Here is a 16,549-nt window from a genome sequence, read left to right as displayed (position 1 = left end):
TAGTGAGCTGCCATTTGAGTAGAAATGGCAGGTCAGAGATTTCCATAAAGGTAATGTTGCACAAATGGTAGCTGCAAAGAAACCATCTATGCAACATTAGGGTCCAGGGACCAAGTGGGATCTGCAGGGACCAGACAGAGATGCAGCCATCCTTCCATAACTGGGGCTGAAGCTCTTGCTGAAAAGAGGTCATCTGTTTTTACAAATGGAGGGATGTACATGTGCTCTCGTACCCCATTCTTTCTCTGAGGGGCACCTTGCCCTGCTAACTGCAGCACATATGCAATTCATTGGTAGGAATTCTGCTTACAGAAACACTGGTGCGTTCTGTGTGGGCATGAGTCTATGTATTTGTACGTACTTCTTTTGCTGCCGTTTTCTGTTCCCACAGCAGTTCTTGCCCCAGCTGGCGCACCCGTTCGTAAATCTCATCACGGGCTTGAATCTCTGACAATAGCTGCTGGTGCTGGTTAATCTTCAGACCACTAGAAGATATATCTCGAATTTTCTCCTCAATTGCCATTTCTCTCATCATCTCAGATGCCCAGGAGGAATAGTCCCGTACCTTAAAACCGAAGCAAAAAACAAAGATGGCGCCCAAGGACTATGGCTTAGGTTGGCCATGTTAACGCATGACTGTGCTGCCCACTGCTGTTGGAAATAAAGTAGCAACAGAAAACAAGCACAGTTGCTTGTTAGAACTGTAAAACTGCTGGAAAATTTGCAAATATTTTTTTTCCGTTGAACAACTGTGTAGATTCAAAATAAGTGGGATTCTTATGTCCCAACATCCCTGGAAAACATATTCGATCAAGGACTTGTCTTTGTTTTTTCAATGCTAGCTATGTTTGCAAACATTTATTTTAATGTTGGGCTGTTTATGTATAACGTTCAGTGCTGCATAATGTCCAATGCTGCTTTGACTTTTCAATGCCAACTGTGTTGGCAATCGTTTATTCTAAGGTTGGGCTGTTTAGTTTATCATGGTGGATTATGGTCGCAAGCTTTTTGCACTACAGAACATTCCACATTTTTACAGACAGCAGTAAGCAGCTACCGCTGGGCAGAGACACCCTCCATTTCACACAGGGCCCAAACAGGGCCTTGAATCTTTACGGCATTATTAATACAAACGGGGAGCACATATCATTCCCCCCCCCGTCACCTGCACAATTTTACATTTCTCCCAACGCATTAATAAATTCACCGGTGGTTAACTTTCTGAAATGTGTGGAATGGACCCATGAAAAGAACCTTAATTATTTTTTTTAAAAAAAGGAGAGAGACCACCACTGAAATGCTCACTTGTGCGTGAAAGTGGTACAGTCTGCAGGCTTGTTCCAGCTGTGCCCTGCATCGCTCCACTTTACATCGTAAGGACTCCCAGTTCTCTACCACCGCCTGCTGCTTTGCTTGTATTTCCTCCGACTGACTCTGGGAGCAGCGGTAGAGGACGCCATCTGCAGCATCAACCAGTTCCTGCAGCTGCAAAAAGAGGGAAGAGAAGACGGCATGAAGTGAGTTACTTAGCCTTTAAGCTTCCCCCAACCTGGTGCCCTCCAGATGCTTCAGTCTACTGTTCCCATCATTCCCATCCATTGGCCATGCTGGCTGGGGCTGATGGGAACTGTACCTTCTTCAGGTCTCAGCTTGGACTGGGAGGCATATTGCAGAACGCCGTATACGTTAAAAGCTAGGCTATGAATTTGGATTGGGCGCAGTGTCAGCAGTCGGCCTGGTCAGGCATTGCTTGGGGCCCTTGGGCCAACCACTGACCAGAGTGCCTGAAATTGGCCACTGATGCCAGTCTCATCAGGCAGGCAGCAGCGGCAAGAAAGAAGAGGAGCAGCAGCAGCTAACTCCTTCTTCCTCTCTGCCTCCACTATGAGCCTGACATCTGTCCATCAGCAATGTTGCCAGCCCATGTCCTCCTTCTCATGCTGAGTTTGCTCTCCCTCTCTGGTCAGAAGCAACAGCAAGCAGGGTGGCAAAATCATGGCTGGGCAGGCAAGGGGCTGGTGGCAGTGAGGAAGAGGTTGAGTAGGTGGCTGCTGCTACTGCAGTAGCTCCTCTTCCTTCCCCATGCGGCTCAGCCTGGTAACCCACTCACCTTCTCCCTCCAGAAGGCAAGGAGGAGAGGCAGGAGACACCACCATTGCGAGCAGGGGGAGGGATCGACGACCCCATCCCTCCCATTGTAATGCTATGGACTGAGAATGCCCTCCCACCTGAGGGTCCCGCTTATGTGGACTTCTGTTGTGGATGCACCTCTCCTTCAGCTTTAATACCAGTTGATGGGAATATGAAGCCACAAAGCTCAGAAGGGAAGATACTGAGCAGGTATCTAAGAAAGACAACAAAGCTTTTCCATATCTCACCTGTTGCTCGTTCCCAAACAGTTCATGCTCAAGGGTTGCATGCTTGCGGAGTTGGGACTGTACACCACTCAGGTCTCTTGCAATGTCATCAGGGATGGCCTTTGATCTCTCCTGAAGAAACAATATGGGGAAGTTTGCTGTTAACGGACCTGGCCCAATTCTGCTCTTATAAAGTGTGTGTGTGGGGGGGAGTCTTTTACATTAAGAAGAACCAACAGAGGAGGAGAACTAAACCTCCCGTAGGAACATAGGAATCTGCTTAATACTGCGTCAGACCATCTACTGATCAAGAGTCAGCCATCTAGCTTAGTATTGTCAACACTGAATGGCAGCCACTGTCCAGAATTTAGGAAGGACTTTTTCCGGCCGTACCTGAGAAGCTGGGGATTGAACTGGGGACCACTGGGCATCATCCTCTCCCCTCCTCATCTCACTATGCTCCCCAGCCCTCCTCCAATGGTGGATGTGAACCACGTTGAGGAGAAAAGTGTATCATGCAATGGAGGGTGGCAAGGCAAAGCAAGCAGGGATGGGTTTAGTCTCCTCACCCAGGAGAACCAACCAACCAGCCTTATATATGAATGGGGAAGATACGGGATCCAAAGATGCCCTTGTGCCAGCAGCCAAGTCCAGTGGTCCTGGAACGTGTGCGGGTGTCCCTGCTGGTCCTGCCATGGATGGACACGGCCCTCACTGCTGGAAAGGGTGCAACTTGTCCCTTCCAGAAATGATCAGTTCAGCTCATTTTGTGGCTTGCCCCTGGAAGTACTACATCACTGCAGCCAGCAGTGCACACCAGGGCTGCAGGGAGGGCTGTATGCATACCGGGACGAGTGAACCCGGCTACCAGTACAAGCGCACCATTGGATCCTGCCCATTGGGTTTAGTTTAATTTATTGACTGCTGTTTTTGTCTGCTTCTGAATATATTCATGATATGTTTTGACACTTTTATGGTAACTATGTTTTATGATATACACTTTTATCGTTTATAACCTTAGGCCACAAATTATATTTCATCATTGTAAGTCACAAATTATATTGCAATTTCATGCTTTATTGCTGTTAACCACCTAGAGTGCTTCGTGTGGAAAGGTGAGATAGAAATTTAATAAACAATAAATATACAGTACGTGGTTGTCTTCTCACATCTAATTTGGCCCTCAAAAGGACACAGTAAGATAGGCAGAAACAAAGCCTCCAATCCATTTATTTTCTAAATTGATATTAACCTCAATGTGGGCGAGAGCTTCTGTCAGGTCTTGCTGGCACTTGTGTACTGCCTCAGCATCTTGAAGTCGCTTGCCTTGTAGCTCCGTCATCTCCAGCAATTCCTCCCAATTGTTCCTGATGAGGGAAATGGGTGAAAAGTGTGACATGGAAATGGGGCTGGTTCCAGGTTTTGGGGTATCGTCAGACAAGGGATCTTCTGTAAGCTCTCTTTAACATGTGACAGTGGGATTATAGACTCTGCGTGCCTCGCTAATTGCAGCAACAGCCTGGAGCAGAGGTGGGCCACTTGAAATTCTTCAGATGTCTTGGCCTACAACTCCCAACATACCTTACCCTTGCTTAGAGCTGATGTAGGCCAAAATATATGGAGGGTCACAAGTTGTCAACCCCTGACCTAGAGGGGGAAGTTGCGCCAACAAAGCTAGCTGTTGACCATGGCTATAGGTAACTCTGTTCCTCTTCAGCACCTCCTCTTTCTAGGTTAGCCTTCCCGAACATGGTACTCTCCAGATAGCCATGGTGGCAGGTGGTGATGGGAGTTGTATTCCAGCCCATCTGGAAGGGATCAGGTTGGGGAAGGCTGTTTTCTAGGCAACCAATGCAGGTGCATCAAAGCAGGGCTTAGAAGAGGACTCCCTTCCCTTCCCTTCCCTGTGGTCCTGTAGCCAGTAACCAGTGAGAGAAGTTGTCTGGTGACAAAGCCAGCCCCTATGGGCACAGCCTTAAAGGGTCATTGAGGTGGATCCTTCTGCATAGTTGGACATGGACAGCTCAGCTCTAGCAACCAAAGGGTATTTAACTCCAGTTATTGCTAAATCAGCAGGAAGGTCTCATTCAAAAGGGTTATCAGTATTTCAAATGAATAAGCCTTAATGGCTGCACTGTGTTCAAGGAAAACTAAGAGCCAAGCTACTTGATAGGATAGCTGAGATTTCTCTTTTGTGTTACCTTAGTGTAAGGGCACATGGCCGCAATTTGGATTGGGAACACAGCGCTTTGGGAGGGTAGGATTAAACCTCCCCTCCCAGAATGTGGAGGTCCCAATTCAAATTGGGGCCATGTGCACTTACACGAGAGTAAAAAAGAAAAGAAAAAGACAAACCTCAGCTGTATGCTATGCGATTAGTGTAATGTATAGTTTGGCTCCATGATAATTTCAGAAAGAGCCACATCAGCATTATATAATGTACAATCATAGAATCATAGAATAGCAGAGTTGGAAGGGGCCTACAAGGCCATCGAGTCCAACCCCCTGCTCAATGCAGGAATCCACCCTAAAGCATCCCTGACAGATGGTTGTCCAGCTGCCTCTTGAAGGCCACTAGTGTGGGAGAGCCCACAACCTCCCTAGGTAACTGATTCCATTGTCGCACTGCTCTAACAGTCAGGAAGTTTTTCCTGATGTCCAGCTGGAATCTGGCTTCCTTTAACTTGAGTCCATTATTCCATGTCCTGCACTCTGGGAGGATCGAGAAGAGATCCTGGACCTCCTCTGTGTGACAACCTTTTAAGTATTTGAAGAGTGCTATCATGTCTCCCCTCAATCTTCTCTTCTCCAGGCTAAACATGCCCAGTTCTTTCAGTCTCTCTTCATAGGGCTTTGTTTCCAGACCCCTGATCATCCTGGTTGCCCTCTGAACACGCTCCAGCTTGTCTGCGTCCTTCTTGAATTGTGGAGTCCAGAACTGGACGCAATACTCTAGATGAGGCCTAACCAGGGCCAAATAGAGAGGAACCAGTACCTCACGTGATTTGGAAGCTATACTTCTCTTAATGCAGCCCAAAATAACATTTACCTTTCTTGCAGCCATATCGCACTGTTGGCTCATATTCAGCTTGCGATCTACAACAATTCCAAGATCCTTCTCATTTGTAGCATTGCTGAGCCAAGTATCCCCCATCTTGTAACTGTGCATTTGGTTTCTATTTCCTAAATGTAGAACTTGGCATTTATCCCTATTAAATTTCATCCTGTTGTTTTCAGCCCAGCACTCCAGCCTATCAAGATCACTTTGAAGTTTGTTTCTGTCTTCCAGGGTATTAGCTATCCCACCCAATTTTGTGTCATCTGCAAATTTGATCAGCGTTCCCTGCACCTCCTCGTCCAAATCATTAATAAAAATGTTGAAGAGCACTGGGCCCAGGACTGAGCCCTGCGGTACCAAGGTATCAATTCAGGATGTAGCTATTTCATACTATCCTGCTTTCTCCCTCATCCCTGAAAAAGGTCAATGTGACAGAAGGCTGGAGCCTCTTACTGCAACTGTTTCTGCTTCTTCCGAATTTCTCTGGATTCAAAATGGCCACGATCCAACATATCTTCTGCTAGTTGATGACACGAGGCAACCCTTTTGGCAGCAACTTCCATCTGGTGCTGGAATGTTTCATATTTGGCACAAAGACGCTTTTAAAGAAAAAGCAATAAACACATTTAAGTGGCAGATACTTCTGAATAATAAACTCTTTAACCTGCCATGCAGAATCTGAACTGTGGATTTGGGTGCCAGATCATGATTATTTTTGTGTAAGTGTGGTGATGAACAGCAGTGCTCCAAACACTCTCATTTGCCTTGTCTTTTCATTCTAGGATGGCAGGTCCTCTAGCAATTTGAATATAACTCTCTCTCTCTCCTCCATTTAGATGCATTGTATAACAACGACAGTGCATATTATGTGGGGATTTTGGGGGGTAGACCTTGTTAGGGTGACCATATGAAAAGGAGAACAGGGCTCCTATACTTTTAACAGCTGTATAGCAAAGGGAATTTCAGCAGATTTCATTTGTATGCATGCAGCATCTGGTGAAATTCCATCTTCATCACAACAGTTAAAGATGCAGGAGCCCTGCCCTCTGGCCAGATGCAAAATTATTTTATATAATGGGGTTTTAATGTTTTTATTATTTTATTGCACATTTAGTTTTTTGTAAGTCAAGCTGGGAACCGATTGAAGGGCAGGATGTCAATAAATCAAATGAGTAAACAAGACAAAAAGAGCAGCAGCTAATTCACAACCCGAGTCAGATTATTTTTTAAAAAAACTATTACTAGAGCTTGTTGGGAAATAAAATCAGCTTTATGGGAAGTGGAGCCAGGCTCTCTGGGAGGCACATCTGCAATGCACAGCCACCCTCTCGAGAAACCCCTATTCTCTCTGAGCGTAGCTACAGTCCTCATGGCAGCTGGAGGAAAATGAATTTTCACAACATCAACTACAACCTATTGTTTCCTGTTGCAATGCAAAGTATGTTGGGATGGCAATTGGTCTCAAGGGGCATTCGCTTCACAAAAGCACTGTTCCTGGTGGAGATGAAGACTGCTAGAACTGATTTACTGATATTGATCAATGCAGCTGCTGGCCTTTTTTTGGTCTCCCCTTGGGTGTGTGGCTATGAAGACGGTCATGATGAGTGCCGACACTTCAACATTTACCACTACACCGCAGTTTATGACAGTCTAATAATATTTAGTTTCTAATCCAAGAGCGTTGCAGATCGAATTAGCAATCTGATTAATGATTATCCGTCAAGTGTATTTCATCCAGGGTTACTGCTTCAACATGGTAAGTGGTCTCCTTAGACCTGTACTAGGGGTGGGTGAACTCACCCGTGCCTGCCTTGGCAGGCTCTCGCCCTGTCACTACCGCCATCTGCCTACGTTCGCTGGGCTGCGTGAGCCCCTTCTGAGGCCAAGCTTGACCCAGCAACGCTCAGCAGCCAGCCACCCTTGCACCGATTCGCGTCTTTACCCTTGTGTAAATGGGGCCTTTATGGCTGCCAATGATGCAGCGGGGGGAAGTGTGCAATTTATAGAGGCAACAGAAATTGTGCAATTCCCCCCCCCCCGCCGTTGTGTCAATGGCAGCCACCATTGATGCAGGGAGGGGAGTGCACAATTTTGGCTTGAGGGTGGGAGGCTGTAGAGTGCTGTAGGGGCCTCAAGTGCGCTTGAGCGGGTCCATGCTCATGCCAGGTGGACGCAGAGGGGTCCACCAGATTCCCGGACCCAGTTGGGACACTCGCGACATCTGTAGATAACTTTCTTGAACTCACCTTATCACTTCTCCATTGACACGTGACAAAGGGTGCAAGGTAATCAGTAATCACGAGCACAGCTGCATGCAATGCAACCCAAGCCTGCTAAATAACTAAATTACTAGATTGCTAAAGCTAAAAAAACAAAACAAAAACCATTTCTCAATGATATTACACATTCTCTTTATAAAGACACTGATCAACCCTTTAACGCATTACAGCTTGGTCGATATTTCCATCCCAAGACCTGAGCTTTGCAAAATCTTGGGCAGTATCCAATGCTTGCAGTCCATCAGCATGCACTAGTGGGAACGGCTGCTAGCACAATGCGAAGCTAGCACTTCCTAGAGCAACCCCAGAAACTAGCTGGAACTAGCGTTTTCAGGACAGGACAGGTTAGCAGAGCTCCCTGTTGTGAGCTCTATTAAGTTGTTTTGTTCCAGACACAGTAGTTTCAGCTAGTTTCCAGCAAGAGCTTCCCATTGTGCTAACGGTTGTTATTCCCATTACAAGGTCAGCTTTGGATACTGCCCCTTGTCAAATATGATGTCATTGTTTCAGTGAAGTCACATTCTTTATTTTAGAACACTGCATAAAGGATTTTAGTATAACTTTTGTAGAACGTACCAGGACATGTTCATAATCAGTTCCACAGCCATCAGAACTGGCCACCTGCTTCTGCTGGGAGATCCAGTCCTCCAGATCCTCATATTCTCTCAGGAATTCATGCAGCGCAAGAGTTTCCTCTAGTCTTTTCCCCCTATTGTGGGAGAGATGTAGGCAACAGAGAGGTGATGGAATATAAGGGTTCTTGTGATATACCACTATTGTAATAAATACAAGGAAACTGCACATTCAAGATCATGATGAAGCTGAGGACAATGGTTCCAAAGTTGGGCATCAGGAACAGAGGGAAGTCTTAAGGGTGCATCACCCTCAGGCAGCTAGCAACAGATACTAGGCAAAGAAGAATGGAAACAGTTACGAGTTTATATTTAAAAAAATGAGGGGTCAACATTGGTGGTTTCTTTCCAGCAGTCAAAGTGCCAGTCCCAGGGTTTCAAATGATCTAGTGGCACCACTGGAATTGGCAGGGAGAGAGCGGGGTTTTAGCTGTAGGTCTTCCTAGCAAAGGTCTCTAAATATCTGATGTGGAATAGAGGATCTGCTGGTGTGACTGGTATTTGACTCCACTTATGCTCTACTTACCGGTTTGTAAATGGGAAACCCTGCTAACCCTCCTCTCACCCGCCTGCCTGCCAAACCTCTGCAGGGCCCTTTCATCTGAAGGCAACCAAACCTGAGTAGTACTGCCCGGCCTCCAGGGATGTCCCACTGTTCTGAGAAACAGGGAGTGTGCAATACCATCTATGCAAGCCTGAGCATGATCCAAAGCCAGTTGAAGGGAACAGAACATTTCCCATGGATTATCACATGGTTTGGGGGAAACCAAACATGAAATATTGTCTGAAACAGTTGCTTTTCCTACCTTGCTATGGCCAGCTCCTGCAGCTCCTGAAGCTGTGAGTGAACCTGTTCCTGAGGTGCATCGACTTCATCGTAGCGGATGGAGCCTGAGAGAGGCAGCGTTTGGGCAGTTTCCCCTAGTTCCCTGACTAGACTCTGGTAAATGTCAATTTCATGTTCCAGGGCCTAACAGAAAGCAAAGTGCTAGCTGAAAAAAAAAGAACTTAGGACAAGCAAAACATACCAAGTCAACAAACAACTGTCCAGCTGCAGACCTACAAAGGCAAGGCCCGGCTTTTTCAAACACCACAGTAGGTTTATCTTAGGACTGTGCTGAAAGACTGTGAGGAAGGTTTTGTCACATTTGGCAGTGGGGTTAAAAGCTTCCTTAAGATTGGAGAGCATCTGTCTGTCTGTCTGTCTGTCTTCCTTCCTTCCATCCATCCATCCATCCATCCATCCAAATATGGGCCCAACCATCATTCACAGGATCATTCTGAACAGATTTTAAAATGGACCAGCCACTGACTACTAAGCTCAGAAGGTTCGCTTTGTTTCAAGTGTTAAAAAAAGGTAAAGATATAAAAACTGGAAGATCACCTGGCCTCTTGTCTAACAGTAAATACCCCTCACCTGAAAGTGCAGCCACTTTTACTTGGAGGAGCGTCTTCCCCACCACCTTTTCTGGGGTGGGAGCCCCCCCCTGAATTTCCAATGAAGGGAGGAGAGTCACAGGCAGCCCTAGTTTATTCCTGGCGGAAACAAACATCCTGACCATTTTTTAAATTTTATATTTGCCACCTTCAAGCAAACTGCAGGAGCCAATTAATTCGACACATGCATGGATGACTCATCATTGGAAAGGCAAAAACATTGCCAGAAGAATTACTTCTGCTTCCAAACCAGAGAGAAGTCACAATCCCTGTGGGATTAAATTTTACAGAACTGGTTCTGGCTGCTGATATGATGCACTAGTTTTTGCAGAAGTTTTTCTGCCCCCCAATCAAGAATTGCCAAGGGGATAGACCCTTAAATTTAGCTTCACTCTTTCACCCATTCTGAAAAGAAAGGTCACTGAAAACAGATCATAGAGTAAATAAAATGCTATTCCCTTCAAACTGCATCTTTAAATTAAAAAATGCCTATTAGTTAGTGTTACCCAGCCATGGATCCTATTGATCAGCAGAATAAGAACACTCTGTACTCTACAAGTCTGTATCTCATTGCACCAAGGACACGGCTGTGAATTGCACAGCTTCTGACTTCTTAATGTAAGGCTTGCACAGCTTGTGACCTAAACAAGCCCACCTGCCATGCATTGTGGCTTGCCTGCTGCTTGCAGCCCCTCTGTTTTTGCAGTCTCAGGCAGGAATTATGAAGGGACAATACTGGACGGATGGGCAAGTGATGTGCAGCCTCATGTACTTTGGAATTTATTGTGATATTCAATGTCTTGAATGCATTTGTATTACCTATATAAAAAAATAAAAATGTTTTGGGCTGGTGAGTTATATTTGGCTTGGTGGAAAATGTGTTGTCTGTTGAATCTTGATTATTGATTCAGACTCCAAACAGATATTGATAATGTAACAGGTTTATTAACAGGGTTTTATCCAGCTCTGTCGCAGGGCTCTATAGCACAGGCCTGCAGCGGTTTCTCCTAGGCCAAGAAAAGAGAGGGAAGGTGGAATTCCGGGGATTAGGTTACACTTAAAAGGACAGTGCACAGGTGAGTCACTGTGTCTGAACCTAGATTATAGGTTGTACAAGTCTACTGGAAGTATATAAGGAAATTTCCCCCGCATTGATAAAGAGTCAGCCATTTTATGTTTAGCCCAACTTTAAGGTTTGCATCAGGCTGGGAAAGAGAATGCCTGCTAAATTCCTGGGAGGAGGGATAGGTTACCTTATGTTTCTTTATGAGGCTGAGAGTTGCAACATCATCTTTGCCGCAGTCTTTGTTGGTCACCAGTGGGAGCTTCTCTGCTACCCAACTCTCCAGGTCTGAGATATCTATTAAGAACTTTATAAATAAAACATATAAATGATTATTTTGCTCCACAGAGATTATACACACTACAGGCACAATCCTATGGGGAAGGCTGTGAGCCTCTGAACTTGGAGGCTTACAGTCATCCAATGCAGAGCGGGAGGAGCAGTGGAGGCAATCCTCACTTCCGTATTCCCCCCCCCCACTCTTTATTTTAGCTAGGTGGGCTTTTTTTGCCTGTCTAGATGAAGCATCGGGGATGGGGAGAGAAGGAGGCTGGGAAGACCAGAGGATTCCTGTTAAACTGGCCTCCCCAGTCCTCTCCCCAGCCCATCTACAGGAATGACCCTTTTACCTTCCTTCTGAGGTTGCTTTTGTGACCTCAGAGAGGCAGCTGGTGTGGTCCTCTATGTGTCGGCTGAGAGGAAGAAGGGGTGGGGAGCTCAGACCCCTAGATCCAAGGTTGGAATGCTTTCCCTGATCTCGGATCCCAGAATCTGAACTTCCTATGGCACCCTAAACACTGTTTAATGGCCATAGAACTGTTCTCAAAATTTTCACATGCAAAATAGGTTTTTCATGCAAAATAATAATCTTCTTATTAACATTATATATAATCCATAGTATTGCTAATCCTAATCCTAAACCTCCTCCTCCTCCTCAGATTAAACAATAAGCCTGTCAAAGCACAAAAAATAGAACAGTAAGCTTTGATTTCATATAGGGCTGGAGGCATGATTTTCAGTAGGTTGAAAGCCTTTCAAGCAGGCAAGCCCAAACAGATGATTAAGCTAATAGTCATCATCACCATTGTGATAAGCTAGGGGTTAATGGATCAATCTATATCCCATCCATATCAGTTTCACATGTGTTCTTTCATTAGTCCATTCTGTCCTGTTTCTACACTAAACTGATTTTTAAATAATAATTCCACACGCAAACATTGCATTTAAATACATATTTGGGGGGAAATTTGCGAATTTGCACAAATTTGCAGACAAAAAAACAACCTCATTCTGCCAATGGGTGGATGATGGAACAAAAGCTGCCTGACAATCCATGAAACACAGACCTCTCTGCACATCCCTGCACATTAGACATTAGTTCATTGAAGCAAAGAGTCAGAGTTATTTCACAGGTTCTAGACCAGGGGCATGTGACACACTCCACCCATGGTGGCTCCTGCCCCTCCTGCTGCTTTCCCCAATTTTTAAAAATGCTGTCCATAGTAGCTACAGACCAGCCAAATGTTGCATGTTTGCAAGCTAAATTTGGCTCTTTGGGCATTCTGTAGCTGCTATGGCATGCCGAAAGGGTTTGAAGCAAGCGAAATTTAACCACTGTCACGCTTTGTAGTGCTACAGAGCAGCTGCAAATTGGCAATTTTGGCATTTTGGGGAGGGGTTGCCCCCCAAATGAGAACAAAATACGGTGAAATATACCTGATGGAAGGCAACACACTGTTGTAGCTGCTTGATTCTTCCCTCACATGCTTTCTCCAGCTCCAGCCAGCTTTTGCTGAGCTCCTGGCACTTTTCCTTGATCCTTTGGGATGGCGTGTGTTTGCCTTCTACCATAGGTCTTCCCATCTCTAGAACCTTGGAGACTTGCTGCTTATGGGCATTCACTTCTACCTGCAATTCCTAGTAGAAGACAGACATGAAGAAAACATATTAAAAGGTGTGTGTGTGTAAGAGCAGTCAGGGCAAAAAATAATAAAGGGGAACAACAGAATAGGAACTTAGCGGGTGCGTGTCATTTTTCAAAACCTGAGGGTTGATGATAGGTGTTGACTTATTTCTGGAGTACCAACCCAAATGCCCCAAAGAACAGCCTAAGAAAAACACACACCACAATATAAGTTTTGATCATTCTGATGCTATGCTTCAATGGGGAAGGAGAAATCTTGTGGGGAATTATTTTTTCATTTTTGGAATAAGGACTCATTTTAGGGTAATCTGGGAGGAAAATGAATGGTGCGTGTGCAGGTGAATTTGAGGGGAATCTAGAAGGGAAATAGATTTGTAAAAAGCTACATCTTTTTGGTATATGTGGAAAAGAGGAGTGGAAATCGCTTATTGGATAAGAATGTAAGACAAACTCTTGGGCCACAGCCAGGCCCATTAATTTCAGCCTTTTGCAATAGACAGACATATTCCTCTGGGCAGTGATGGCCCTTCCCCTAGTGCTGTCTCTCTAACATTTGGCATCTAGACAGTGGAGGCTCCGATGTCAGTGGGGTGGTGAATCCAGTCCAGGTTTCAGTCAGAACCTTAAAGGAGCATCTTGGATAACTCTTTAGCATTCTGACTGGTTCTGAGAGCCAGTTTGGTGTAATGGCTAAGGTGTTGGACAGAGAGTTGGGAGATCCGAGTTCTAGACCCCACTCGGCCATGGAAACCCACTGGGTGACAGTGGGACAGCCCAACCTACCTCACAGGGTTGTTGTTGTGAGGATAAAATGGGAGAGGAGGAGGATTATATATGCCACCTTGGGTTCCTTGGGGGAAAAAAAGTGGGATATAAATGAAATAAATAAATAAATAAAACCCAGAGTTTTTATTTATTTATTTAAATAAATAAATAAAACCCATCACCCCACTGACATCACAGCCACCAATTTCCACTATGTCCAGAGATATACTGTCTCTGAACTGGAATTGAATAAAAATGTTCTTCTGAAATTCTGTTTGCAGGCAGCAAAATGTCTGCCATTTTGCTTCCCCTATCAATGCCTCAGACTTAGCATTATTTCATGACACTATGGGGCAAAATGATGGCCACCACTCAAAAATAGCAAAGAATATTCTGCAAAATACCCCCCTCCCAGCTTAGAGGAGGGGTAAAAAAGAAAATTCTGGGGGAATCCTTGGGTTTTATTTACAGAAACACGGGCATCTTAAGTTAGGTCAAGCAGCTAGGTTGGCCATGTGTCCTGCTTTACAAATGATAGTCCTGTATTTGGACTGGTCCTGTCCAGTCTATGACTGGGTTCCGATGGCACGATAACCAATGGTGGGTTAAATAGTCAATGGTTGGTTATTGTGTCATTTGTTGGGAGTATTTCACACCATGGTTGGTTATTTGGCCGAAACAGCCAACGCAAATAAGCAGTGCTGTGCAGAACTGATTTGAACAACCATCGGTTATTGTGTCTTGTGTCGAGCACCGTTGACTATTTCATTGCACACAGTTGGTTATTTTCGGCAACTACAGAGCTCCTGGCAAGAGCAACCAAAGTGGTGGCTACCGCTCTAGTCCAGCTGGCAGAACTCACAATGGCTGATGGGATACCAGCGGGAGGACTGAGGGGGGAAGGGGGATGTGTCAATCCAACACATTTGTTGTGCCTCCATTTGGGATGGAGAAGGACACAGAACAGCTGAGCCTGAGAGTGTTTGGGGAGGGGCCCAGCCCATGGGCAAGCAGAAGATAGCTGCAGCTTAACGCAGCTGGCCTTACTCATCCATCAGCCTCGGCATAAAGGCAAGCCTCAAACCCAATTCAGGTGCTGGAAGCAATTGTTGTTTCTGCCATCCATAGCAGTAGCATTCCTGTCAGCTCCTGGACCCAGCTTCAAGTATTCTTGAACCCAGAATGACTTCAACTATTCTTCAAAACCGTAGATCTCGTTTTGTTTTCCTTGGCTTCAGACAGATATCTTTGGCTTATTGACCTTGGACTGTTTAATGACCCACTCTAGTTGCAGCTTATCTCTCAACTCCTGTGATTTACGACAACATTGTTGACTAATAGTCAACTCGACGCTGGTCTTAATCCCCGCCACAGTTGGTTATAGTAATGTCATGTGGGGAGTACCTCCTCGATAATCAACTGTGGAGTTGACTATTAACCCAGCATTGATTATTGTGTTGTCTGAACGCAGCCCATATCTGATTTGAAGAGAAAGAAACAAAACAATGGTGAGCAACAGCAGCTTTCAAAGTTGCCTGTCAGTAGTTAACACCTGAGCTGCAAGCACACAATTCACCAGGTCACAGTCTTTCTCACTATGGTGAGATAGATGTAAAGTATTTCAATTTAACTTATAGTAACTTGGATCTGTACATATAAATTAGCATCTGCACATTTTATGCAAGTCTGTGTACTCTTTTGTCCTCTTCTTTTCGCAAGGAATAAGTAGCCACCTGAACTAACAGCAGAGGTCTGTATTTATGCCATAAGCTTTGAACTGACTGGTAAACAACCTTTCACCAGAAACAGACTGACAGAAGCATAGATTATTCCCAAGAACTGAACAATAAATGAATTAATCTCACTACCCTATTTCCTGAGATTATTCCCAACAAGTGTTTCTCTACCTCCCCAGCCCAGTTGCAAAAATGGCTTTAGCATAGTGTGCTAAGCGTGGCCTTTATGTATCACAAAACTCAGGAAATATTTAATTGGAATCTGGACTCCAGAATGCAGCCCTGCATTCCCTTTTTTTCAACAATGTGCCGTATTTAACTGCTGTCACATTTGAATCATAAACCTTTAAAACTTTCTATCACATAACACCAGAGCTGAGTTTAAACATGTTTCTCATATTCTGAATGCTGCCGAGTTGAGGTGTTTCATTCTGACATTAATTTTCCACACAGGAAAGTGAAAACAGACTGCTCATACAATTTCTGAAATATGTTGGCAAGGCAAGACCACCCAGCTGACAAGGAAGGAGAAAAGATTGATTATTTTATGCTTTATTGCATCAACAAAGAAATGTTATTGGAAAACTGAGTGATGTCCCCAGTTTGGTTCTGGAAATCTTGGTTTATTTTATCCATTTGCAGTACAAATTCTATGGCTCACAAATCTCTGTTCAATGTCGCCTGTAAAATATCCAACTTTTTACTAAGTACATATTTGTAAGCATGTGTCCATCCTCTGGAGCTGTTTAAAATATATGTCTATCCCTTTCAGTGGCTGGGATTATTTTCTAAAGTATTCTGGAGTGGCAAGACTAAATACTTTAGATTTGTCAGCATAGTATATCTGATTATGTTTATCTCTATATCAAGCCACTGCTGCCACAGTGACATAGACATCCAGCCCTGAACCCAAATCTAAGCTGCTTACGGGCATACTTACACCCCAAGCAGATGATGCTTACAAGAGAAGTAACCAGTGACAGAGATATAAATACCATTCTACAACTTTCATCAGGCCATGCTAGTTGGGGCTGATGAGACTTGTAAAATCTAGAGGTCACTACATTGGGGAAGGCTGTTATATGGTATTCAATAGGTCAAGGGCTTTCCCTTTATATTAACGTGGCAGCCATATTTCTAGGCTGGGAGGGGGAGCTGTCTTGGCTTCCCACTCAACACCAGACTCTCGCACCTAGATATGCCCAAGGGTACCCAGCATCTCTATGCTTTGGTGGACACATAGAGCTGGAAAGTTATGAAAGAGTAAGCAGGTTGTGTTGCCATAACCTCTTGTTCTG

The 16,549-nt window shown here is 44.8% G+C and overlaps 1 protein-coding gene across 1 annotated transcript in view; it reads right to left on the bottom strand.

Annotated features, from left to right (window-relative positions):
• The window catches only part of SPTBN5 (spectrin beta, non-erythrocytic 5), a 113,121-nt gene that overhangs the window by 60,211 nt on the left and 36,361 nt on the right, over positions 1–16,549 (bottom strand). The window contains exons 24-32 of the mRNA XM_063118453.1: positions 12,543–12,743; positions 11,017–11,133; positions 9,133–9,296; positions 8,271–8,403; positions 5,869–6,014; positions 3,610–3,724; positions 2,379–2,489; positions 1,306–1,485; positions 362–565 (exon numbers count right to left, since the gene is read on the bottom strand). Of these exons, the coding sequence (XP_062974523.1) occupies positions 362–565; positions 1,306–1,485; positions 2,379–2,489; positions 3,610–3,724; positions 5,869–6,014; positions 8,271–8,403; positions 9,133–9,296; positions 11,017–11,133; positions 12,543–12,743 (1,371 nt within the window). The remainder of the gene's footprint in view (positions 1–361; positions 566–1,305; positions 1,486–2,378; positions 2,490–3,609; positions 3,725–5,868; positions 6,015–8,270; positions 8,404–9,132; positions 9,297–11,016; positions 11,134–12,542; positions 12,744–16,549) is intronic.

The sequence above is a fragment of the Elgaria multicarinata genome, chromosome 2 (genome assembly GCF_023053635.1).
Source record: "Elgaria multicarinata webbii isolate HBS135686 ecotype San Diego chromosome 2, rElgMul1.1.pri, whole genome shotgun sequence".
Taxonomy (NCBI): Eukaryota; Metazoa; Chordata; class Lepidosauria; order Squamata; family Anguidae; genus Elgaria; species Elgaria multicarinata.
The sequence above is the reverse complement of the archived record's forward strand: the minus strand, read 5'-3'. Positions and strand labels throughout refer to the sequence as shown.